Raw genomic sequence first — 24,183 nt, 5'->3', positions numbered from 1 at the left:
TCGGCGTGGCTGGTGAGCATGTATCTGAATGAAGCCTTCTGCCTCTGCATGTGTTCTGTCCAGATGTGTGTCCTCGGCGGGGGTGCGTGCGTCTTTCCTGATGGGTGGCCCTGGGTTTCCGTCTAGGTGCGGGCCCGTGGGCTGTGTCTGTGGATGCCCCCGTGTTTCTGTCTAGGCGCGGGTCTGTGTGCATGCATGGGTGCGTCTGTCTAGGCGTGTGTCCGTGGGCGTGCGTGTTTCCGTCTAGGAGCGTGTCCGTGGGTGTGCGTCTCTGGGTGTGCATGTGTGTTTCTGTCTAGGTGTGTGTCGGTGGGTGGGTGTCTCGGTGGAGGCGCGTGTGCTTCCGCCTAGGCGTACGTCCGTGGGTGTGTGTCTCTGTGTGTGCGTGTACGTTTCCGTCTGGGTGTGTGTCTCGGTGTGTGCATGTGTGTTTCTGTCTAGGTGTGTGTCCGTGGGTGTGCGTCTCTGTGTATGCGTGTGTGTTTCTGTCTAGGTGTGTCTGAGGGGGTGTGTGTCTGTGAGCATGACTGACGGGCACACAGCCTCCTATTCGAGGATTTCAAAGTGTTTTTCAGTTCCTCGTCGAGAAGAAATCTGAGGTGCGTGGAGGGGGGGGCGGGCTGGGAGGGGGGGGTGGGTGGAGGGGCGCTGCTGAGGGTCACCTGTCGCTCCTAGGCCCCGGGGGGTCCTGGCTCCCCGCGCCATCCCGGTCTCTGCTGTTGCCTCCTCCCTCGGCGGGGGTGGGAGAGGGGACCGTTCCCACGGGGATCCCCCGAACGTCCGAGGGAAGGCCTGGGGCGGTTTGGGGTGTGGGAGAGGGAGCAGGAGGGGAAGAAGCCGGGAGGGGCAGGGGAGTAGAACTGGGGGAGAAACAGGACTGGAGGTAGGGTGGGACCGTGTCCGATCTGATGATCTTGTATCTACTCCAGCGTTTAGAACAGGGCTCGGCACACAGCAGAGGCTTAACCCAGACCACAGTTATCATCATTATTATTATTGGGAGGTGGAGGAAGCGCGGTGGAGGTGGGAATTTTTCCCAGCCCCGGCAGACACGGGCCCGCACCTGCCCCGCCCCTGTCCTCTCCCTTCCTCCTCGCTGGCCGAAGGGGCTCCCCATTCCCCGTATCTCGTCCCCGCGACCCCCGCCCAGGCCCTCCCCGCCCCCCCCCCCCCAACCCCAGGGCCGGGCCCTCGCCCCTTCCCCAGGGGTGCGTGCCTTCGAAAGGGTTAAGGGCCGAGGCCACGTGACATCCGGCCCCAGGTAACCGGGGGGGGGGGGGGAAGGGGAGGAGAAATTGGGGGAACCCAAATGCCCGCCCCCAAGTTCGGGCCCCCTTAATGGGGTCGGGCTGCTGATGTCCCCGCAAGTGGGCCGGGGGGGGGGGGGGGGCGACCCCCTGGGGTCACCGGGGAGGGGGAGGGCGGGCGGGGAAGACCCTGTCCCACCCTCCCCCTGACTTGGGGAGGGGAAGGGACCCCCTCGGGCCCGGGAGGCGGGGGCCGGCCGCCTCGGCCCCCGGAGGCCGCTTTTTCACACCTGGCGCCTCCTGCAGTGAAATGTTAATTAATCATTAAACTTGGGTCTCCGGAGGGGCCGGGCCCGCCAGAAGCGGGAGGAACTCGTGGGGGGGCCCGGGGGACCTGGAGGGATTGGGGAGGGGACCCCGAGGGCGTGGGAGGGGGGGCCGGGGGAAGCCCCGCATGGGGGAGGGTCCCCAGGGAGGCCGATCCCGCAGGGAGGGGGTGGGGACCGGTCCTCGCGATGGGGGCGGGGCGGCCCGGCCGGAGGGGGGGCGTGGGGGGTGGCCCCCCCCAACTCCCTAGGGTCCCGACCCCCTGAACAGAAGCCCCTTGTTCTCCCGGGACGGGGGAGGGGCCCTTGGGAGGGAGGAAGGGGTGGGCCGGTGGCGCCCCCCGATTTGGGCTTGGGGGAGGAGGGGGGGGGTCTGTCCCTGGAGGGGGGAGGGGCAGGGGGGCCCGGACAAAAGGGAGCTTGTGCCTTTAAGGCGGGGGGGCGGGGGGCCGGGCCGGCGGGGAGCGAGGCAGATCCGGGGTAGAGGGCGGCTGCGCTCGCTGGACAAGGGCCGGGGCCGCCGACCGACCGACCGACCGACCGACCGACCGACGGACGGACCGAGCGGGCCGGGGGGCCGGGGGCGGGGGGCCCGGGGGACGCGCCCATCCACCCTGGCAGGTGAGCGCCCGGGGCCGGGGGGCCCGGCGGGGCAGGACTGGGCCCAGCGGGATCGCTGTCCCCCGGGGGACGGGGGGACCCCGGAGTCCCGAGCCCCTCTCCCTCCCTTCCCCGTCTTGGCCTAGGGAGGGGCTCCGGCGGCCGGGCGCTTGGGGGGCGGGGGATCTCTTGGGAGGGGGGCGCGCCGTGGTGCCACAGGAGAAGGGGGCAGGGTGTTGGGGGGAAGGGTCGGCCCGTCCCCTGTTCTGGGGAGGGGAGACCCCCCCGCCTCCGAGGTCGTGCCTGCCCTCGCCGTGCTTCGATGGGTAGGGGGGCTCCGAGCAGAGAGGCCCGGCTGAGGGGCTGAGAGGAAGGGGGAAGGGGACCCGCTCTCTCTTCCCCCCACCCCACCTGGGCTTCCTCATGAGGGGAGGGGGCGACCCCGAGATAATCTGCAGATCTCGGGGGAGGGGGTCGGCGTCAGGCTGCACCCCGGGGAACAGGGGGTACCCGAGGGGCGGGGTGGAAGCCCTGGCGAGGATTGTGGGAGCAGCATCCGAACTCCATTGCCCCCTCCCAATTTCCGGTGGGGGGCTAAAATCCCTTCGGTCTGCCGCTCCTGTACGCCCCGGAGGGATGGGGGGCTGCATTGGTCAGAGAGGGAAGGGGCAGGGTGACCTACGTTGTGTTGCTGCAGGGAATTAGGGAGCGTAAGCCGCCCGGGGTTTGATTCCGGGGTAACAGGAGGGACCCCCTCACTCTCCAGGCACGAGGCTGCTCGTGCTTGTAAGGTGGGGGAAATAGAGAAACTGAGACCCTGATGAGGGACCCGAGGGTATCTGCTGAAGGAGAGAAGGCTCTCCCTGCAAGTTCCCCCGACCCCTGCTCTCTAGGCCCCATCACCCCCGGGAGGAACCCAAGGGCGGAGAGGCCTCTGCTAAGACTGCTTGCCCCAGCCCACCCCCTCCACCCCTTCACCCACCCCTCTCTCTTCCCCGATCCCCAGAGCTGGGGCTGGGTTTGACCCCCAGAGTCGTGGATGCAGAGCATTTGGGAGATGTGACTCTGTGACTGGGTACCAGGGTCTGTGCCCACACCTGGGCCTGTATGTGGGTCTGTGCCTGGGTCTCCCCCCAAGTCTGTTCCCCGGTCTGCCCCCCCATTTTTGTCTGTATCTGCCCCTGGGTGTGTGCCAAGTGTGCGTTCGTGTCGGCTCGTGGGTCTATGACTTGTGCCCACTTGGTGACTGGGATGTGATTTAAGATTGTCCCACCCCTGTCTCCCGTTCATTGGCAGAGGCAGAGCTTGGCGAGGAGGGTGCCTCATCCCCGTGCCCCCGGCCGGGCCTCTCGTGCCCCGACCCCTCCTTTTGGGTTGGGGGTGACAGTGGTCTGAGGGAGTGACCTCAGGGGGTCGGGGGGCTGGGCTGCTGGGGTCAGAAGGATGGATGGGGTGGCCGGAGCTAGGGTGAGCCGGGCGGGCGGCCCCGGGCCGGACCTTGGGGCGGGCTACCCACCGCCGGCCGGGCCTTTCTGACTCCGGCCGCCCCATCCGTCTCCAGGGGCCACATCTGTGCCGAGTCCCCGACGCGACCCAAAGTGGTCGTTCTCGCCTGGCACCCCGGCACCCACAGGCAGATAAATGCAGTGTCCCCTGGCCCAGGGTGCGGGCAAGAGTGACCCCTCAGGTAAGGCCCGGTTGGGGAGATGAGGTTGGGAGGTGGTGCTTTGCGGGGCGGGGGGGAACGGGAGATGACCGCCCACCCACCCCCCGATCCCAGGATCTCCTGGGTTCTGGGGCCTTCCAGTCTGGCTGATCCTGCCCTCCCCCCTACCCCCCACCAGCATGTCCTGGTTCCGCGGCCTCCTGGTGCCCAAGGTGGACGAGCGGAAGACGGCTTGGGGCGAGCGCAACGGGCAGAAGAGCAAGCGGCGGGGCACGGGCGGGCTGTGCGGCCCCCGCTACATGAGCTGCCTCCAGGAGCCCGCGCCGGACGCCCCCCGGCCCGGCGAGACCTCGGCCCGGAAGGGGGCTGGGGCGGGCACCGCGGGACCACCGGGCGGGACGGGGCCCTCCGGCGGGACGGGGCACGAACTGGGCCTCAAGGCGGTGGCCCTGGGCTTCGAGGAGGGCGAAGGGACCGGTGGTGAGGGGGCCGGCGGCGGGGCGGCGGCGGCGGGGCCGGGGGGCGTCGGGGGCGGGGCCGGCTGGCGGCGGCTGGCCCGGGTCTTCCAGTCGAAGCAGTTCGAGTCGGCCAAGCTGGAACGCCTGTACCAGCGCTACTTCTTCCAGATGAACCAGAGCTCCCTGACCCTGCTCATGGGCGTCTTGGTGCTGGCCATGGGCGTCCTGCTGGCCTTCCACGCCGCGCCGGCCGCCCCCGACCCGCCCTACGTGGCCGCCCTGGCCGTGGCGGCCGCCCTGTTCCTGGCGCTCATGGCCGTGTGCACGCGGCGCGGCTTCCGGCCTGGTTGCATGGGCCTGGTGAGCTACGCGGTGTTGGCGCTGCTGGGCACGGTCCAGGGGCTGGGGCTGCTGGCGCTGGCCCCGCGTGGGGCCTCCGAAGGGCTCTGGGCCACCGTCTTCTTCGTCTACGTGGCCTACACGCTGCTCCCCGTCCGCATGCGGGCCGCCGTCCTCAGCGGCCTGGGCCTCTCCGCCCTGCACCTCCTCCTCGCCTGGGGCCTCAACCGCGAGGACGCCTTCCTCTGGAAGCAGGTGGGCGGCCGCCCCGGGGGCCGCGGGGGGCATCCGGGCTGGGTGCGTCGTGTCCCCCACCCAGGGGCCGGTCGGAGTCCGGGCGGGCGGGTGGGGGGAAGATATCCAGACCCGCTCCACCCGTCCTCCCCGTTTACACCTCTCGGGCCCCCCGCGGATGAAAGTCAGCCACCCCCAGCCACATCCCGGCCATACTCCCAGCCCTCCTCCCCTTTTGACGCCCCCTCCTAGGGCGGTGGCGGGGAGCAAGGCCAGAAGCCCAGGGAGGAGTGTTCAGCGCGGTGCCTATGGGGCACAGGCTTCCGACCCCTCCCGGGAATCCCCAGCTTCCCGTTCCCTTCCTGGCCCGTCGCCTGACCCTTGCCCTCCCCTGGCAGCGCCCACTATGGGCCAGAGGGGTTTGCCGCCTGGAGTTTGGGCCCTGGGGAACGGAACCGGGCAGCGCTGGCCCGAGGCCGACCCTGCCCGCGCCATGCTGCCGCCCGGGACACAATGTTCCTTTTGAAGTAACTTTATCGGCGGGTTTGTCTGTGGAACGTGTGCCCGCTGGGCTCTTAAAGGGCCAGGCACCCCCGTGCCGGCCGTCACTTCCTCTCCCTTCCGCCTCCTCGCTCACCTTGGCAGGTGAGCGGTGGGCCCGCTGGACGAGGGCACCTCAGAACCTGGCTCCTTTTCTGCCCACCAGGCCGACTCCGGGAGGGGAAACGGAGTATGTGGGGGGTGGTGGTGAGAGGGTGTGTCCTTCCCCCTGGCCAGGTGCCTGGCTGCTGGGCTCAGTGCCCGCCCGGGCACACGGCCGCCACCTCAGCCCTGGAGCCCGGACACATTCTTGGGTGGGGAGGGGAGTTCTCCGCCCCGAGCCCCGGACTTAATAATAATAATAATAATAATGTTGGTATTTGTTAAGCGCTTACTATGTGCCGAGCACTGTTCTAAGCGCTGGGGTAGACACAGGGGAATCAGGTTGTCCCACGTGGGGCTCACAGTCTTAATCCCCATTTTACAGTAACTGAGGCACCGAGAAGTTAAGTGACTTGCCCAAAGTCACACAGCTGACATGTGGCCGAGCAGGGATTTGAACCCATGACCTCTGACTCCAAAGCCCGTGCTCTTTCCACTGAGCCACGACTTACCCTGCCCTCTCCCTTTCCTCCCCTTGGGGTACCGTAAACTCCGGAGCAAGTGGAGGTGGGGGGGCCGAGGTGGGGAGTTGGGTGGGCGGGGGGCAGCTGCGACTACCCCCTGTTCTCCTCTGAGGCGGGGTAGGAGGGGAGGGGAAGAGGAGGCCCAGAGTCTGACCCCAGCCATCCCGGGCCTTCCTGCCCCTGACACACACTCACCCGTGCCCAGTCACACCCTCACCCACAGACACGCACACGTGCCCGGTGATGCCTACACGTGCACAGAATGAAGATCCCGCCCTGGCCTGCATGCACACGTGCACACACACACGCAGGGACGCCAGCATCCTCTCCCATGGGCACGTGCCTGTGGGCTTGCACACACGCAGGCTCTCCCAGGCGAATGTAAGCACATGCCCAGATGATTTGCGGGTGTACACATGACTGCAGGCACCCCTCTGGTGTGCAGAGGCACTCACATGTGCACACACACACACACACACACATACATACATGCATGCATACAGGGCCCCCCCCCCCCCCCCCCAACTCCCCTCCTGGTGACTCACATTTTCCTCCCGGGCTCCAGGGAGAGGGGACGGGAAGTCGCCTGGTTTACCCCCCCCCTCCTCTCCTCCCTCCCTCCCTCCCTCCCTCCCTCCCTCTCTCCTCCCTGTTATTCTTAGAAACCCAGAGATAGGGCCCCTTGCCCTCCCGCCCTCTTCCCCTCCGGCCCTCTCTTCCCCTCCCTCCCCGGCCTGTGGCTGGAAGGGGCCCGGGAGCAGCGGTAACCTCGCCTTTCCACCCCCCACCACCCCCGGGGTAGCCCCCCAGCGGCTTCGGTCCCATCAGCCGACCGCCCCCACCTCAAGCCCCATGGCCCCCTTTCCCTCACTGAGCCCCCTGAAGGAATGGGCAGCTTTGCTTGGCCTAGTGGATAGAGCACAGGCCTGGGAGTCAGAAGGACCTGGGTTCTGATCCCGGCTCAACCACTTGCCTGCTGTGTGACCGTGGGCAAGTCACATCACTTCTGTGTGCCTCAGTTACCTCATCTGAACGATGGGGATTAAGACGGTGAGTCCCACGTTGGACAGGGATTGGGCCCAACCCGATTTGTCGGATCCACCCCAGCGCTTAGCGGAGTGCCTGGCACACAGTAAACGCTTAACAGATACCATAACTATTATCATTAGCTTGTCTCTACCCCAGTGCTTAGTACAGTGCCTGGCACATAGTAAGTGCTTAACAGATATCACAACTCTTACTATTAAGTTGGGCTCGGGGTGTCAGCTGGGGCACCCAGAGGACTTCTGGCGGTCGACTGGGGCAGAGAGCAGCCGAAGCTAATGCTCCTCACCCGTCCTGACTATGCCCTCCCTGTCCCATTTCCACCCCTCACCCCTGCCAGTGCTCTGAGAGGGTAGTTTTTCCTCTTTTGGGGTTGCAGGGGGACGTGCGGTAGTCCCCTAATCTCTCCAGGGGCTCGAGACTGGATTCCTGGCTGATGCTCCAGTGTCCTGCCTGGGCCAGAGGTCTCGGGGCTGGACCGGGCATGAGGGGCCAGGGAGGCCGGAGGGACGGGGCTGGGGAGGAGAAGACCCTCTCCCCCCATCCCCTCTCCCCAGGAGGTGCCTCTCCACAGATGGTCAGAGGAGAGGGACAGAGGGTCTGATGCCCCTTCTCTCCCTCCCTCCCATCTCAGCTCAGCGCCAACCTCCTCCTCTTCCTCTGCACCAACGTCATCGGCATCTGCACCCACTACCCGGCCGAGGTCTCCCAGCGCCAGGCCTTCCAGGAGACCCGGGGGTACATCCAGGCCCGGCTCCACCTCCAGCACGAGAACCGGCAGCAGGTGAGCGCTCCCTCCAGCCCCCAACCCGACACGGCTAGCCACAACAAGGGCGGTAAAGGTGGCCACAGATCTGGGGTGGGTGGGGCTGATGCAGAGGGATGTGGTCGGATTTGGTGGGATGCAGCGGGCCTAGTGGATAGACCAGGGGCTGGGATTCAGAGGGACCTGGATTCTCTTCCCGGCCCTACCTCTTGTCTGCCGTGTGACCTTGGGCAAGTTACTTCATTTCTCTGTGCCTCATCTGTAAAATGGAAATTAAATCTGTGAGCCCCACATGAGACGGGGACTTTGTCCAACCTGATTTGCTTGTATCCACCCCAGCGCTTAGAACAGTGCCCAGCACACAGAACGTGCTCAACACATACTATTATTATTATTATTATTATTATTATTATTATTGTTAGCATCATCTGGTGGGATCTTACCCGAGGGCCGGGCTATGTCCCCCAAGGGACGTGGGATGTAGATGCTTGGGAAAGTAAGAGAGGAGGATTGGGAGCGTCAAGAACACTGTTGCCGGGAGGGTGGGGGCGGGTCTGTGGCCATAGTGTTGGGGATGGAGGGCGGGGAGAGGGTTCCCTGACCCCGATTCCTCGGGCAGGAGCGCCTGCTGCTGTCGGTGCTGCCCCAGCACGTGGCGTTGGAGATGAAGGAGGACATCAGCGCCAAGCAGGAGGACATGATGTTTCACAAAATCTACATCCAGAAGCACGACAACGTCAGGTAGGGATTTGGGGATGACCGGGCCCCCCGTAGGCTGGGGCTGGGGGAGGGGGGTGGGGGAGTCCACCCGGGCGCCTCCCTCACCGGGGCTCCCTTCACTCACCCCAGCATCCTGTTTGCGGACATCGAGGGGTTCACCAGCCTGGCCTCCCAGTGCACTGCCCAGGAGCTCGTCATGACCCTCAACGAGCTGTTCGCCCGGTTCGACAAGCTGGCCGCCGTGAGGATGGGCCCCCCCTCCCGAGGGTGGGCGGGACCCCTGGGGGTGGGCGCGAGGGCGGGGCCTGCAGGCGGGTGGACCCTGGGGCTGGGTGGGCCGAGCCTCTGGGGTCACGGGTCACCGTCCCGCCCCCAGGAGAACCACTGTCTGCGGATCAAGATCCTGGGAGACTGCTACTACTGCGTGTCCGGCCTGCCCGAGCCGCGGGCTGACCACGCCCACTGCTGTGTGGAGATGGGCGTTGACATGATCGAGGCCATCTCGTGAGGGAGACCCTGACCCTCGGCCCTCCCCCCAGTTCCCTCCCGGGGTCCCCAAATACACCCCCAACCCCTGCCTTCTCCCTAGTTGCCCCATTCATTTTGGGAGAGGGAATCCCTCAGCCCCCCAAGATTCCCCACCGTGGGTGTTCCTTCAGTTGTATTTATTGGGTGCTTACTGTGTGCAGAGCACTGTATAAAGTGCTTGGGAGAGTACAGTGTGACCACTGGGCAGACCCATTCATTCGATCGTATTCATTGAGCGCTCACTGTGTGCAGAGCACTGTACTAAGCGCTTGGAGAGTACAGTTCATTCCCTGCCCACAACGAGCTTACAGTCTAGAGGACTTCATCTCAGCTTGCCCCTCCCCCAGCCTTCTAGAGACCTCCCTCCACCCCCCTCGTGGCTCCCGGGACCGCCGGGGGCCACGGGGGTCCGGGCCCGGAGGGGCCAGTGGAGCTGACCGTGGTGCCCGGTGCCCGCAGGCTGGTGCGAGAGGTGACCGGCGTGAACGTGAATATGCGTGTGGGCATCCACAGCGGCCGTGTGCACTGCGGCGTGCTCGGCCTCCGCAAGTGGCAGTTTGACGTCTGGTCCAACGACGTCACGCTGGCCAACCACATGGAGGCGGGAGGCCGCGCCGGGTAGGGGACCGGGACGGGGAGCGGGCGGAGGGGGCGATCCGCGGGCGCTGGGGTCCGGGAGAAGGGCCGGAAGCTGAGGGACCACTTGCCCGGCAGCCGGATCCACATCACGCAGGCCACGCTGCAGTACCTGAACGGCGACTACGAGGTGGAGCCGGGCCGGGGCGGCGAGCGCAACGCCTACCTGAAGGAGCACAGCATCGAGACCTTCCTCATCCTCGGCGCCAGCCAGAAACGGGTGAGGCCTGAGGGGGAGAAGGGCGGGGGTACCGGTGGCGGGGGTGGTCCCGGAGCCAGGGGGTGGGCCGTTTAGGAGACAAGCAGTGGGGCCTAGTGGGAAGAGCCCGTGCCTAGAAGTCAGAGGATTGGGGTTCAAATCCTGTCTCCGCCATTCATCTTCTCTGAAAGGCAGTGTGGCTTAGAGTAGAGCACATGGGCCTGGGACTCAGAAGGACCTGGGTTCTAATGCCGGCTCTGCCACTTGTCTGCTGTGGGACCTAGGGTAAGTCATTTCACTTCTCTGTGCCTTAGTCACCTCATCTATAAAATGGGGATTAAGATTGTCAGCCCCATGTGGGACAGGGACTGTGTCCAACCTGATTATCTTGTCTTTACCCCAGCTCTCAGAACAGTGTTTGTCACACAGTAAGCACTTAACAAATACCATCGTTATCATCATAATCATCATCCACTGTTACGGGAGTTGAGCTGAGTGGGAAGGAAGGAAAGTCCAGTTCGGGCGATGCATCCAGGGCAGATGGGTCTGGGCAGCCCCTCTCGTAGGCTCTGCCGCCAATGACACTCTTCCCCAGGGCCATCCGAGCCAGGACCGGCCGGGCTCTGCTCGGTGCCAGCTTGGACCCTGGGACCTCCCAGAAAGGCAGGGAGGGTGTGGGCATCTTGGGGCAGGTCCCGGGGAGGGACGGTGGCATCCCTAATGACCCCCCACACCCTCCCCTCCCCTGACACAGAAGGAGGAGAAGGCCATGTTAGCCAAGCTGCAGCGGGCACGTGCCAACTCGACGGATGGGCTGGTGCCGCGTTGGGTGCCCGAGCGCTCCTTTCCTCGCACTAAGGACTCCAAAGCCTTCCGCCAGATGGTGAGGGGGCCATCTGGGGTCCAGAGACCACCCCCCTCAGGGCTCCTCCTCGATGTGGCTGCCCCTGCCGGGCCCCTCCCCCCGCACCAGCCGGCAGGTGGTCTGTCTCCCCTAACCCTTGGGGAGCTTTGCTGCTCGGGTGACCCCCTGCCCCCCCCAGCAAAGAGACACTCGCACCCCTCTCCCCTGCCTACCCCAGCCTCTGCCTATCAGCGTTCCCCAGCCCCTCCTGCCCCACCGGCCTTATCTCCCTCCCTCCCAGTCGTCCCCACTCCCCACTGCTTCCTCCCCTTCCTCCTCTGGACCCCGATAGCCGTCTCCAGCCCCCCGCCCCCATTCCAATCCTCAGGGCCGGTTCCACTCGGGACCCCCACCCCTGGAGGTTGGGAGAGGGTGGGCAGCAAAGCTCATGGGTGAGGTAGGAGGGGGCGAGATAATATCCTATACCACCCCACTGTTCCCCTCAATCTCAGCGACCGGGCTGCCTGCCAACTGTATTGTGCCCGAGCGGGTGCTTTAGTCCACTGCTTAGCCCACAGTGGGAGTTCCAACACCACTACTGATCGATGAATCGATTCGCCCCGCTCCCCTGACCTTCTCCTCTCACCCCCAACTCTCTCTTTCTCTCTCTCTTTAGGGCATCGATGACTCCAGCAAAGACAAGTGAGTGTCTTGGCGGGGGCCGGTATGGGGAGTGGGTTTGCTGGCAAGGGGTGGGCAAAAGCCCTCCCCCCGCACCGCGTCACCCACCCCGGGTTGCCGACCGATCGCCCGCCGTGTCCGGCAGCCGCAGCGCCCAGGAGGCCCTGAACCCCGAGGACGAGGTTGACGAGTTCCTGGGCCGGGCCATCGACGCCCGCAGCATCGACCAGCTGCGCAAGGACCACGTGCGGCGCTTCCTGCTCACCTTCCAGACCAAAGATCTCGAGAAGAAGGTGGGCAGGTTAGGGGTGCTTGGCCTTGGGGGGAGGCGCTGGGGGGCTCTGGGACCCTGGGGACTTGTCTTGGGGGGCACATGGGGGGCGGGTAATGGGAATTGGAGGACTTGCCTTGGGAGGCTTGGTGGGGCACTGGGACCCGGGAGACGTGTCCTGTGGGTGAACTGCGGGGACTGGGACCTGGGGGGACGTGCTCTGGGGGGACCTGGGAGAAATGTCCTGGGTGTGCCCTGGAGGACTCTGGGATCCTGAGGACGTGTCCTGGGAGGCACTGGGGAAGCCAGGATTCTTGGGACTCGGCTTGGGATTCTTGGTCCTCGCACAGCTGGTGGATGGCCCAGCCCAGGAACTCGTCCACCTCGTCCTCGGGGTTCAGGGCCTCCTGGGAATTGCGGCTGCCGGACATGCGGGCGATCTGTCGGCAACCCGGAATGGGGGACCCGGTGCGGGGGGAGGCCTCACCACCACCCCCGGTTCCCTGCTCCTTCACTTCCCTCTCGACCCCCCAGTACTCGCGAAAGGTGGACTCACGCTTTGGGGGCTCCGTGGCCTGTACCCTACTCGTCTTCTGCTTCATCTGCCTCATCCAGCTCCTCGTCGTTCCGCGGTAAGGAGCCCTCACCCTGTGCTGCACCCCCTTCTCCCCGGGCCACCAGTCACCCTATTGTCCCTCCCCATGCCTCCTTTGAGTCCTCAGTCCCACCCCCTGGCACTTAGGTACTCTCCCCCATCCTTGTCCCCCAGGCACTCGTGTCCGTAGCCTTATCCTAGGTTGCTTCCCATACCTGTACGCACGCATTTATTTATTGAAATGTGTACCTCTCCTGTTAGACTGAAAGCCCCTCGAGGGCAGGGATCGTGTCTTTCAATCAATCAGTTGTATTTATCGAGCGCTTACTGTGTGTAGAGCACTGTACTAAACGCTTGGGAGAGTGGACGTGTTCCCTGCCCACAGTGAAAACCCCCATGCGCTCCTAAGGCTGGCTTGGTTCCGTCTTCCACCTTCCCGCCCCGGGGACCCTCCTCAGCTGGACTGCACGAACTTAGACCCCCGGGACTCCCCAAGGAGAGGGAGGTGGTGGGCGGGGGGAGCTGAGCCTCACTGGTCAATACCCTCTCTCTCCCAGCTCGGCCCTGATGCTTGGTCTCTTCGGAGGCATCTTCCTCCTGTTGTCTGGCATCCTGTTGGTCTGTGCCGCCTACTCCTGCCTCTCTGTGAGTGTGTCCCTCGGACGGCTCCCACCCCCGCATCCTCAATTCTGCCCTTAAGCCCTGCCCCTCGGCCATAATACTGCCCTGAGCCCCGCCCTCAACTCTGCCCCGTCGGCCGTAGCCCTGCCCTCACCCCTTCACTCTTGGGCCCGGGCTCTTTCTCCCCTCTTCCTACGCCTCTCCCTCCAATCCTGGTCCCCATCTCTACCCCCCACCCCCACCGACTTCCCCGACTCCCGCTCCCCGCCCTCGACCGGACCCCTCCCTCACCCGGCTCTCCTCCCCGTTCCCGCCTCGGCCAGCTGTGCCCGCCCGCCCTGCAACGCCTCTCCCGCAACATCGTCCGCTCCCGGGCCCGCAGCACAGCCGTCGGCGTCTTCTCCATCCTGCTCGTCTTCGTCTCCGCCTTCGCCACCATGGTACCCGGCCCCCGCCCCCGGACCCCCGGCCCTCCTCCCCTCCCCCGCCCCATCCCTGTGCCTTCCCCGCTGGTCCCTCGGGCCCTGCCAGTCCCCTTCCCCGCCCGTGGGTAGCCCTCCCCGGGCTGCTCATCCCGCAACCCCCAGGGCACCCGGGTCCCGCCTGCCTCCGAGTGGCACCCCGTGACACGACCCCCCCCCACACCTGGCTTCCAACAGTTCTCCTGCGACCACACCCCCGTGCGGAGCTGCGCGGCCAAGACGTTGAACCTGACGCCCGCCGCCATCACCGCCTGCCACCTGCGGAGACTCAACTTCTCCCTCGGCGCCGAGGTCCCGCCCTGCCCGGGCACGGCTCCCGCCTGCAGCTTCCCCGAGGTACCCGTGCGGGCCGGTGGGCTGGCGAGGAGATGGTCGCCCTCTCCCCCTCACCCCGGCTCTTTACCAGTCCCTGCCTCCGTTTCCCTCCTCCCCATTCGCTCCCCGCCACGACCCCGCCTCCTCCTCCTCCATCGATGTCCGTCTGGTCTGCCCGTGTCCCGCAGTACTTCACGGAGAGCCTCCTGCTGAGCCTGCTGGCCTGCTCCCTCTTCCTGCACATCAGCAGCCTGGGCAAGCTGGCCCTCGTGCTGGCCATGGGACTGCTCTACCTCGCTCTGCTGCTGCTCGGCCCCCCGGCCGTGCTCTTCGACAACTACGACCTGTTGCTGCTCGCCCATGCTCTGTGAGCGCCCGTCCCCAACGCCCCCTGCTCCCATCCCTCGCCCCTCCTCCTGGCTCCACCCCCTGGCCCATCCCTAATCCTTCCCCCAGCCCTAATATACCTGCCCTTGTCCCTGCCCACCGTACCCATCTCTCCAAACTCTAACTCTTTGGGAATGCCACCCTTCATAGGTCCTGGCTTCACCCCGGCCCTGCTCCCTGACCCCGGCTCCCTGGGCCTACCCCGATCCTGCCCTTGGCCCTGCCCACTATACCCACCTCCCTAAACCCTAACTGTTTGGGAATGCCACCTTTGATAAGCCACTCCCGCCCCGCCAAGTTGGGAAGCCCCGCTCCCTGGGAAGCCCCTCCCACCCCACTCCCGCTCCAGAGAGCCCCTCTCCTGCACCTCAGCACTCAGCCTCCCACCCTCCCTGATTTCGCCTATTTCTCCTCCCTATGTCCCGCAGGCCGGCCTACAACGAGACTCAGGATGGGGCAGAGTGGTGAGTGGGCAAGGTGTGAGGGCAGGAGGATGCAGGGGCGACCGGGAGGTGGGGGGTTCCAGTTCCCCACGTGGGGCTGAACCCGTGCCCTCCCCAGTTTGGCGGGCGAGAAGCTGGCGCTGAAGTACATGACGCCCGTGATCCTGCTGGTGTTCGCGCTGGCGCTCTACCTGCACGCCCAGCAGGTGGAATCCACGGCCCGCCTGGACTTCCTCTGGAAGCTGCAGGTGAGACAGCAGAGAGGACCAGCTCGTCCTGGGGGGCCGCGAGAGTTTGGGGACCCACCCGGGGCGCTGTGTGTATATGTGGGAGGTGAGGGTGCCTCCCCCTGGAGCCCTCGGGGGTGGAGGCGGCCCCCTGGAGTGACGGGCCCTGTGCCCGCAGGCCACGAGCGAGAAGGAGGAGATGGAGGAGCTGCAGGCTTACAACCGGCGGCTGCTTCACAACATCCTGCCCAAGGACGTGGCGGCGCACTTCCTGGCCCGCGAGCGGCGCAACGACGAGCTGTACTACCAGTCCTGCGAGTGCGTGGCCGTCATGTTCGCCTCCATCGCCAACTTCTCCGAGTTCTACGTCGAGCTGGAGGCCAACAACGAGGGCGTCGAGTGCCTGCGTCTGCTCAACGAGATCATCGCCGACTTTGACGAGGTCTTTGTCTTGGGCAGGGGGACGTGTGTGTTTTTATGTGTGCAAGCGTGCTCACACACGTGGCCCTCCCCTGACCTGGTAGGGTGGGGACGGGGACACACCCAAGAAGCAGCATGGCCTAGCTAGTCAGTCGTATTTATTGAGCACTTACTGTGTGCACTGCACTGTATTAAGCACTGGGGAGAATATAGTATAACAGTAATAATAATAATAAAAATGATGGTTTTATTATGTGCCAAGCACTGTTCTAAGCGCTGGGATTGATACAAGGTAATCAGGTCATCCCCACGTGGGGCTCACAGTCTTAATCCCCATTTTCCAGATGAGGGAACTGAGGCACAGAGAAGTTAAGTGACTTGCCCAAAGTCACACAGCTAAGTGGCAGAGCTGGGATTAGAACCCTCGACCTCTGACTCCCAAGCCCGGGCTCTTTCCACTAAGCCACGCTGCTTCTCTAACACATTACCTCCCCACAGTGAGTTTACAGACTGGAGAAGGAGGCACGTTAATATAAATAAATAAAATTACAGATATGTACATAAGTGCTGTGTGAGACCCATATGGGACAGGGACTGTGTCCAAACTAAGTCGTATCTATTCAAGTGCTTAGAACAGTGCTTGGCACATAGTAAACACTTAACAAGAACCAATCTTATCGTAAGCAGGAGGGAGTCCCAGGCCAGAGGCAGGATGCTCTCCCCCACTTCCCTTCCGCTCCACTGCTGCTGACCCTTATTCATTCAATCGTATTTATTGAGCGCTTACTGTATGCAGAGCACCGTTCCAAGAGCTTGGGAAAGTACAATACACCGATAAACAGTGACATTCCCTGCCCACGGCGAGCTTACGGTCTAAGCAGCATGGCCTAGGAGCTTGGGAGTCAGAGGACATGGGTATTAATCCTGGCTCCACCGCTTGTCTGCTGCGTGACCTTGGGCAAGTCGCTTAACTTCCCTTTGCCTCAGTTACCTCATCTGCAAAATGAGGATTGAGACTGCGATCCTCATGTGGGACAACCTGATTATCCTTGTACAATAATATTAATAATAATGGTGGCATCTGTAAAGTGCTCACTATGTAACAAGCACTGTTCTCAGCACTGGGGGAGATACAAGGTAATCAGGTTGTCCCACGTGAGGCTCACAGTCTCAATCCCCATTGTATCTACCCCAATGCTTAGAACAGTGCTTGACGTGTAGCAAGCACTTAAAGAGCGTTATTATTATTATTATTAGAGAACCTTATTTCTATTAATGTCTGCCTCCCCCTCTAGACAGCAAGCTAATTGTGGGCAGGGAATGTGTTTATTATTGTATCGTATTCTCCCAGTCCCAGTCCTCTCTGCACTCAGTAAATGCTCAATAAATACAATCGAATCAAAGGAATGAGCCCTCACCCTTCCCCCCCGCCCAGATCATCAGCGAGGAGCCCTTCCGGCAGCTGGAAAAGATCAAGACGATCGGCAGCACGTACCTGGCGGCCTCGGGGCTGAACGCGGCCACGTATGACCGAGCCGGCCGCTCCCACGTCACCGCGCTGGCCGACTACGCCATGCGCCTCATGGAGCAGATGAAACACATCAACGAGCACTCGTTCAACAACTTCCAGATGAAGATCGGTCAGTGGGCCGGTGGGCCGGGCTCGGCAGGTGGGTGGGCGGGCGGGGGGGCAGGGACAACAGGGATAACGGGTCGGACTCCCCGCTTCTGGTGGGGAGTCTAAAGTTCAGTGGGATCGGGAAAGAGGCCTGGGGGAGCCACCTCACAGCTGGTCTGAAAGGTGTGTGAGGGGGTGCACGTGTGTGTCACTTCGTAGTTGAGTGGACTGATCCACAAGCCAGGTAGGAGCGGGAGGGCACCACATGGCCGATGGGGTCGATCCCCTAGCAGGAAAGGGGCGCCCTGGCATCGATCGGACTGGTCCACCAGCAAGGTGGAGGCCTCTCCGCCGTCGATCGGACTGGTCCACCAGCAGGGCTGTGGCCCTCCCGCTGTCAATCGCACCGGTCTACGAACAGGGTGGGGGCCGTCCCGCCGTCAATCGGACCGATCCTTGAGCAGCGTAGGGGCCATCCCACCCTTGGGTTGGCTCGGCCCATGAGCAGGGCCGGGGCCATCCCGCCATCCATCCGACTGATCCGCGACCAGGGTAGGGACCGCTTCAGGGCGGTTCAAACTGCCCGGGGAGCCCTTACTCTGGTCATCCCCCATCCTCCGCCGCCACCACCCTCCAGGTGGGGAGCAGGGGAAACGGGGGCCCGCTCCTCAGGGCTCCTCAGGGCTGCTCTCCGACCCCTGTGACCCTTGGACCTCCCCCCATCCCAGGACTGAACATGGGCCCGGTGGTGGCCGGGGTGATCGGAGCCCGCAAGCCTCAGTACGACATCTGGGGGAACACGGTCAACGTGTCCAGTCGCATGGACAGCACCGGCGTCCCTGACCGCATCCAGGTCAGCCGTGGGGGGGACTCCCGGGCGGGGGTGAGTGGGGCTGGGACGGGGGACAGAGGAACAGGGGCGGGGAAGGTGTAAGAGGGCCTGGAGGGTGGCGCTGAGGGGGATGGTGCACCGGGGGCACTTGGGGAGGGTCTGCCGGCGAGCAAGCTGAGGATCCCCTCTCCTGCCCAGGTGACGACGGATCTGTACCAGGTGCTGGCGGCTAAGGGCTACCAGCTGGAGTGCCGTGGGGTGGTCAAGGTGAAGGGCAAGGGCGAGATGACCACGTACTTCCTCAATGGGGGCCCCGTGAGCCCCACGGGGTCTGCCAGCTAGCGGGGCCCGGGACGCCCTGCCTCTGTGAGGGCACCAGGCTGCCGGGGTGTCAGGCTCGGCGGACTTTGAGCGGGAAGCGTCCCTCCCCCCGCCGGCCCCCTGAATCCTCCGTGGCGGGGGGGCGGCCCGGACCGTGCCCGAGGGCTGGCTCTGCCCGCAGGAGGTAGAGAGGGGCAGAAAGAGGACTGCAAGACCAACTTTATTTTTGTACCCGGGTCAGCCGCCCACCGCGCCGTCCCCCTCCCCGCTCCGGCCTCCTCCCCAGCTCCGACGTGGGACTCTGAAGGGGCGGTGGCGGGGAGGTGCCCCTCCTAAAGTGTCACCCGCCCCCTCCCCGGTCTCTCCAAGAGCCTTTTGTTCTAGGCCCGAGGTGGTCAGCCGGGCCTTCCGCCTCTCCGTTTGGTCGGTACCTCCCGTGGGTGGGGGAGAGGGCGTGGCGGGATCTTCCCCGGTGCCCCCCACGACCTCCCAGGACTCTCCCCGACCCAGCCGGGGACCCCACTGCACCCACCAGGCCCAGACCAGGGCAGTGGTGAGCGCTGGAGTGCCTCTACCCCCGGGGTGGAGACCGACCTGGTGCCCACGGGCAGGGGCGAGGGGGAGGGGCTCGCCCCACCGTGCCAAAGAGAGAGAGGTTGGGGCCGCATGCCCCTCCCCCCGCTCCCTCGTTCCCAGCCCAGTTTCCCCCGTGGCCCTTCTGACTGGCCGGGGTCGCCCGACCTCCCGGTCCGCCGGAATCCAGCTCGGGAGGGTGGGCCGGTTCCGGAGGGGATGGGCAGGGGGGAGAAGGGAGGAGCCGGGTGGAGGGCGAGGAGGGTGGGAGCGTGTGTGGGCGCGAGCTAGGCCGTGCGTGTGTATGTCTGTGTGTGTGTGTGTGTCCATGCCTTTTTGTTATCTTGCACACCCTCTCCCCGCCATTCCCGCTCTCCCAGCACTAGCTAGAAGGGGGTGGGCGGGGATGTGTGGGGGGGTGGGGGCAAGGTGAGGGCCAATGTTGGGGGGGAGGGGCGCCTTGTACTTTGTGCCAAATCCCTAAGTGCCATTGCATGCAGTAACGCATGCCCTGTCCCCGCCCCCGCCCCGTCTCCTTCCCGTGGGAAGAGGAGGAGAGGAGCTGAGCCTGGGGCGGTCGGAGGGGCAGGGCTGTTCTGGGGGGGGGGCTGTCCCGTCCCCCCCCCCCTCCCCGGGACCTCTGCTGCTGCCACCGCCGGGGTGCACGTGCGCGTGTGTATGTGCGTGTGTGTGTGCGCGTGTATGTACGTACACGTGTGGTGGGGCGGACGGGCCCACAGTGGCACTCATGAGCCTCTGTTCTCCCAACCCACCCACCCACCCAGAGCTCCAGAGCCCCGAAGGCTCTCAGTCCCCCCGCCCCCTGCAACCCGCTGCCCTTCCCTGCAGACAAAACCCCTGCCGTGCTCAGACAGTGCTCAGATAGGGCTCTGACAGTGCTCAGAGACTTCTGAGCAGGGCTCCCCCTGGGGAGGGGCCAATGGCCCAACTTGGGGTGGGCAACTGGGGAGAGGGGGCGGAGGAAGCTGGCAGGAAACCCAGGGAGAAAGTGCGGGGGCGTTGGGAGCCCCCCACCGAATCCCGCGCCCTGGACCTGTCCGGCCTGGTCCCCTTCTTCCCCCAGCCTGAGCTGGAGGTGGGGGTTGGTAGGTCACCACTGCGGGGGGGGGATATTGGGGGGGATAGGGAAGGGGGGTGGGGGGCTGTGTATTTCAGTGAATATTTAATATATTTAAATATCAATAAAGCGACTCTTTGTAACGCCGCTGACCTGCCCTCTCTGACCAGCCGTGGGAGGGGTGGAGCGTCTACCAACTCCCAAGCGCTTAGTACAGTGCTCTACACACAGTAAGCACTCAGTAAATATTGTTGATTAATAGGGAAGGTCACAGCCTCAGGGGAGAAACTGAGATTCTTCATGAGGGCTCTGTCTCCCCTCCATATGCATCCAACCTTTTTTTTAAAAAAAATTATTTTATGGTGTTTAAGTGCTTACTGTGGGCCAGGTACTGTACTAAGTGCTGGGGCACATACAAGCTAATCAGGTTGGACACAGTCCCTGTCCCACTTGGGCCTCACGGTCTTCATCCCCATTTTACAGATGAGGGAACCGAAGCGCAGAGAAATGAAGCGATTTACCCAAAGTCACCCAGCAGACAGCCCAGAGCAGAGCTGGGATTAGAACCCAGGTTCTTCCGACTCCCAAGTCCACACTCTTCTCACTAGACCATGCTGTTTCTCTTAAATAAACCTGTTTATTCCAGGCCTCCCCCCCCGCCCCCCCGGGGCCCCATCCTCAAGGGGCTGCAATCCCCTGCCCCCTCCGGCCTGCTTCAAAAGAGGTAGAAGGTTCCGTCGGTCAACAGCATGTGATCCACAAATCTATGAGAGTGGTGGGAGAGGTAAGCTTCCGAGGGATGGAGGTCAGACTCGAAGAGGAACGTGCCCACCCCCCTCTCTGCCCTTCTTTCCCCTCCTTTGCCCTCCTCTCCCCTTCTCCCTCCTTCTCTGCCCTCCTTCCTCTTCCTCTGCCTTCCTTCCCCCTCCTTTCCCCTTCCCTGCCCTCCTTCCCCTTCCTCTGCTCTCCCTCCTCCTCCTTTCCTCTCCCCACTTCTGCCCTCCTGCTCCCTCCTTCCCCCTCCCCTGCCCATGTCCCCCGCCCCCATGCTGCCCACCTGGTAATGGGACTCTTGATGAGTGGGTGGGCAGGAGTGTGAGTCCACTGCATTCCCGCCCTCTCCCATCGCCCCGCTGGATCCTGCTTCCACCAGAAGCTGTAGTTCTGGCCTTCGGTCACTGGGATCCTGAAGACCTGATTGGGAACTGGATGTGCCCCCCAACCCACCCCCAACACATACAAAACACACCTCAGCCCAGAGGTGAGGGGAATGGCCCTTCTGAGGTCATACCAGCCATCCTCCTGCCTCTGCCCAGACCTCCCTCCCTCACTGGGAGCAGTTGGGCCTGAAGCCTGGTGAAAGAGTCAATTTCTCTCAGGCTGAGCGATCAACCAGCCCAGCGTCTCCTGTCCCATCCCCCAGAAAGTCCCTTCTGGTGTCTACCCTCTTTCCCGCATGCTGCAGCAAGAAGCCATTTCTCTTTGGGCTGTGTCTGCTAAAGGAAGAGAAGGATGGGATTCTTTTTAAAAGAGTAATATGTTATTTGTTAAGTGTTTACCTAGTGCCAGGAGCTGGTCTAATAGCTGGGTAGATACAAAGTAACCAGTCCCTGGCCCACTTGGGGCTCACAGTTGTAATCTCCATTTTACAGATGAAGTAACTGAGACCCAAAGAAGTGACTTGCCTAAGGTCACACAGCGGACAAGTAGCCCTGGGGTCCCTCCCAGCCTGATCCCCAGCTGGCCCCTTGCCCTTCCCCATCCCTCCTGATGAGCATCTACCCAACGTGCCCCCTAACCCCGGTGCCCCCATTGGCAACCCCCTTGCCCACCGCCCTCCCTCTGGCACCTACACTTTTTGAGCTGCCTCTTCCGGACAAGCCTCTTGTACGCATCAAGGCTGCCTTGGTGCTGGGAGCGGTCCTCATCTCTGGGGGCGATTGGAGGCAACTTGGGGGTGCCCGGTGACTTGCAGCCCTGGTTCCCTGAAACCACAAGGCAGGCGGCTCTGCCCTCCGGGAAGCCAACCCCAAGCCCCCCACTCTTTCTGCTGGGGAGAACCCAGAGGAGGTCTGGGAAGGTGGGATCTCAATGAGGGAGGGGGCTCAATCCGTCGGTCAATTGTGTTTATTGAACACTTTTTTATGGTATCTGTTAAGTGCTTACTATGTGCCAAGCACTGTTTTAAGCGGTGGGGTAGATGCAAGATAATCAGGTTGGATACAGCCCCTGTCCCACATGGGGCTCGCAGTCTTAATCCCCATTTTACAGATGAGGCACAGAGGAGTGAAGTGATTTACCCAAAGTCGCACAGCAAGCAAGAGGCGGAGCTGGGATTAGAACCCAGGTCCGTCTGACTCCCAGGCCCGTGCTGTGCAAAGCACTGTACTAAGCGGTTGGGAGGCCACAGTATAACAGATACATTCCCGGCCCACAGTGAGCTTACAGTCTAGAGGGGGCAGACAGGCATCTATAGAAATAAATAAATGACAGATATGTACATAAGTGCTGTGGGGCTGGGAAGGGGGTTGAATGAAGGGCACAGGACAGGGTGACCCAGAAGGGAGTGGGAGAAGAGGAAAGGAGGGCTCAATCAGGGAAAGCCCCTGGAAGGTGAAGCTTCAAAACGTGGGAAGGGTCTGGAGGGGGGCTCCTGTAGTTCAGACCTGAGGCCCTGCCCTCCCCCCGTAACCACCACCGCCACAGTGGGGGACCAGGACCCAACCCGGTGCTGTTTCTGGATGCCAACCAAGTGGCTTCCTCCCTTTCACCCTTCCCGCTTCCTTCTCAAGTGCCATTTCACCAACGCCCCCGGGGGGTGAAGAACCCTCCCTGGCCTCCCCCGCCTCCAGCCGCTCACCCATCTGGGCTCCCAGGTCCCCGATAATCCGCTTGGCTCCTATTGGCTTTTGGTAACCCAGGTGATACAGCCCAAAGAAAGACATCCCTCTGCCTCCGGGCCGCGCTCCCGCCCTGACCGAAGGCCGGCGGGGTTCTCCGTGGGTGCTGTTGATCCGGTTGCTATGGAGACACCCTGGCAACGGCTCCGCAGTCTGACCGGGCATCTGGGGCTCTCGGTGTCCAGTTCCTGCATCCGAAGGAAGGACTGGGCCAGCTTGGGGCTGGGCTGGGGGCGCCTAATCTAGCCCTGGCAGACCCCAAAGATAACAATCATTCATTCATTCAATCATACGTAATTGAGCTCTAACTGTGTGCAGAGCACTGTACTAAGCATCCGGGAGAGTACTAAACAACAATAAACAGACACATTCCCTGCCCACAACGAGCTTACAGTCTAGAGGGGGAGGCAGACATTAATATTAATAAATTATAGATATAAATAGAAGTGCTGTAGGGCTGGGGGGATGAATAAAGGGAGCTAGTCAAGGTGACGTAGAAGGGATTGGAAGAGGGGAAATAAGGGCTTAATCAGGGAAGACCTCTCTGAGGAGATGGGCCTTCAATAAGGCTTTGAAGCTGGGGAGAGGAATTGCCTGGGTGCTTTTGTGTCTTTGTGTCAAGCAATGTACTAAACACTGGGGTAGATATGGGCTAATCAGGTTGATAATCGGTACTTGCCCCATGTGGGGTTCAGAGTCTAAGGGAGAGGGAGAACAGGTCTCAAATCTCCATTTTACAGATGAGGAAACTGAGGCACTGAGAAGCTAAGTGCAGGTCCCCCAGCGGGCAAGTAGTGGAGTTGAGATTAGAACTCAGGTCTCCTGTCTCCCAGACCTGTGTTCTAGCCACTGGACCATGCTGCTTCTCTAGGCCCTGGAAAAATGAATTTGGCTGGGATGAGGGCAGATAAGAAAATGGAAGAACACTGGCTGCACGATAAGTAAATCCATCGCACGGTCTAGAGTACAGAAAAGAGGGCGGAGAATCTAGAAAGAATGCGTCGATTTTGAGATTAGCCAACTATCCGGAAAACAGGGAAGCTGCATGACCTAATGGGAAAAATATAGTACTGGTAGACAAGAGACCTGCATTCTAATACCGGCTTTGCGGTATGCCTGCTGCGTGACTTTGGGCGAGTCATTTAACTTCTCTGCCTCAGTTTCTTCAACTGCAAAATGGGGATAAAATACCTGTTCTTCCTCCCTGTTAGTCTGTGAGCCCCGAGTGGGACAGGGATCGGGTCCCACCTTATGAGAAGCAGCGTGGCTCACTGGAAAGAGCACGGGCTTTGGAGTCAGAGGTCATGGGTTCGAACCCCGGCTCTGCCACTTGTCAGCTGTGTGACTTTGGGCAAGTCACTTAACTTCTCGGTGCCTCAGTTACCTCATCTGTAAAATGGGGATTAAGACTGTGAGCCCCACGTGGGACAACCTGATTCCCCTGTGTCTACCCCAGCGCTTAGAACAGTGCTCGGCACATAGTAAGCGCTTAACAAATACCAACATTATTATTATGATCCCGGGTCTACCCCAGCGCTTTAGGACAGTGCTTGCCTCATAGAAAGTGCTTTATGAATACCACAGTTATTATTATTAAACAATTCCACCTCACGTTCAACTGGTGAGGTTGCTTAGAAACAAGCTCC

The 24,183-nt window shown here is 62.7% G+C and overlaps 2 protein-coding genes across 3 annotated transcripts; one reads left to right on the top strand and one right to left on the bottom strand.

Moving 5' to 3' along the window:
* The first annotated feature begins 467 nt into the window (after window positions 1–467).
* On the top strand, window positions 468–19,706 carry ADCY6 (adenylate cyclase 6). Of its 2 annotated transcripts, none has more exons than XM_029073752.2 (23): window positions 468–599; window positions 3,735–3,860; window positions 4,018–4,891; window positions 7,715–7,864; window positions 8,466–8,587; window positions 8,696–8,807; window positions 8,943–9,070; window positions 9,554–9,712; window positions 9,809–9,950; window positions 10,684–10,812; window positions 11,450–11,475; window positions 11,600–11,747; window positions 12,260–12,357; window positions 12,878–12,965; window positions 13,265–13,381; window positions 13,601–13,759; window positions 13,927–14,105; window positions 14,554–14,589; window positions 14,687–14,816; window positions 14,974–15,237; window positions 16,651–16,855; window positions 17,562–17,686; window positions 17,864–19,706. In XM_029073752.2, the coding sequence occupies exons 3-23, from the start codon at window positions 4,019–4,021 to the stop codon at window positions 18,005–18,007; spliced, it is 3,534 nt and encodes a 1,177-aa protein (XP_028929585.1). In that variant the 5' UTR covers window positions 468–599; window positions 3,735–3,860; window position 4,018; the 3' UTR covers window positions 18,008–19,706. The 2 variants fall into 2 exon arrangements, with proteins under 2 accessions (XP_028929585.1, XP_028929584.1); XM_029073751.2 differs by lacking the exon at window positions 468–599 and adding an exon at window positions 2,073–2,194.
* Window positions 19,707–20,249: 543 nt separating this feature from the next.
* TEX49 (testis expressed 49) lies at window positions 20,250–22,702 on the bottom strand. Its single transcript, XM_029072913.2, has 4 exons — window positions 22,498–22,702; window positions 21,491–21,622; window positions 20,695–20,842; window positions 20,250–20,401 (listed from the first exon to the last, which is right to left on the bottom strand). Exons 1-4 carry the CDS (start codon window positions 22,700–22,702, stop codon window positions 20,353–20,355), a joined length of 534 nt encoding a protein of 177 aa, XP_028928746.1. The 3' UTR covers window positions 20,250–20,352.
* Window positions 22,703–24,183: the final 1,481 nt, after the last annotated feature.

This window comes from Ornithorhynchus anatinus, chromosome 10 (assembly GCF_004115215.2).
Source record: "Ornithorhynchus anatinus isolate Pmale09 chromosome 10, mOrnAna1.pri.v4, whole genome shotgun sequence".
Taxonomy (NCBI): Eukaryota; Metazoa; Chordata; class Mammalia; order Monotremata; family Ornithorhynchidae; genus Ornithorhynchus; species Ornithorhynchus anatinus.
The sequence above is the reverse complement of the archived record's forward strand: the minus strand, read 5'-3'. Positions and strand labels throughout refer to the sequence as shown.

Bases quoted from the DNA above. Each gene is read 5' to 3' on its own strand.
- ADCY6 (XM_029073752.2), top strand. From the start codon at position 4,019: ATGTCCTGGTTCCGCGGCCTCCTGGTGCCCAAGGTGGACGAGCGGAAG. The intron at 7,865-8,465 runs GTGAGCGCTCCC...TTCCTCGGGCAG, and splicing joins AGCACGAGAACCGGCAGCAG to GAGCGCCTGCTGCTGTCGGT. The intron at 15,238-16,650 runs GTCTTTGTCTTG...CCCCCCGCCCAG, and splicing joins TCATCGCCGACTTTGACGAG to ATCATCAGCGAGGAGCCCTT.
- TEX49 (XM_029072913.2), bottom strand. From the start codon at position 22,702: ATGCCCGGTCAGACTGCGGAGCCGTTGCCAGGGTGTCTCCATAGCAAC. The intron at 21,623-22,497 runs GTGAGCGGCTGG...TTGTGGTTTCAG, and splicing joins GGACCTGGGAGCCCAGATGG to GGAACCAGGGCTGCAAGTCA. The intron at 20,402-20,694 runs GTGGGCAGCATG...CCACTCTCATAG, and splicing joins ATCAAGAGTCCCATTACCAG to ATTTGTGGATCACATGCTGT.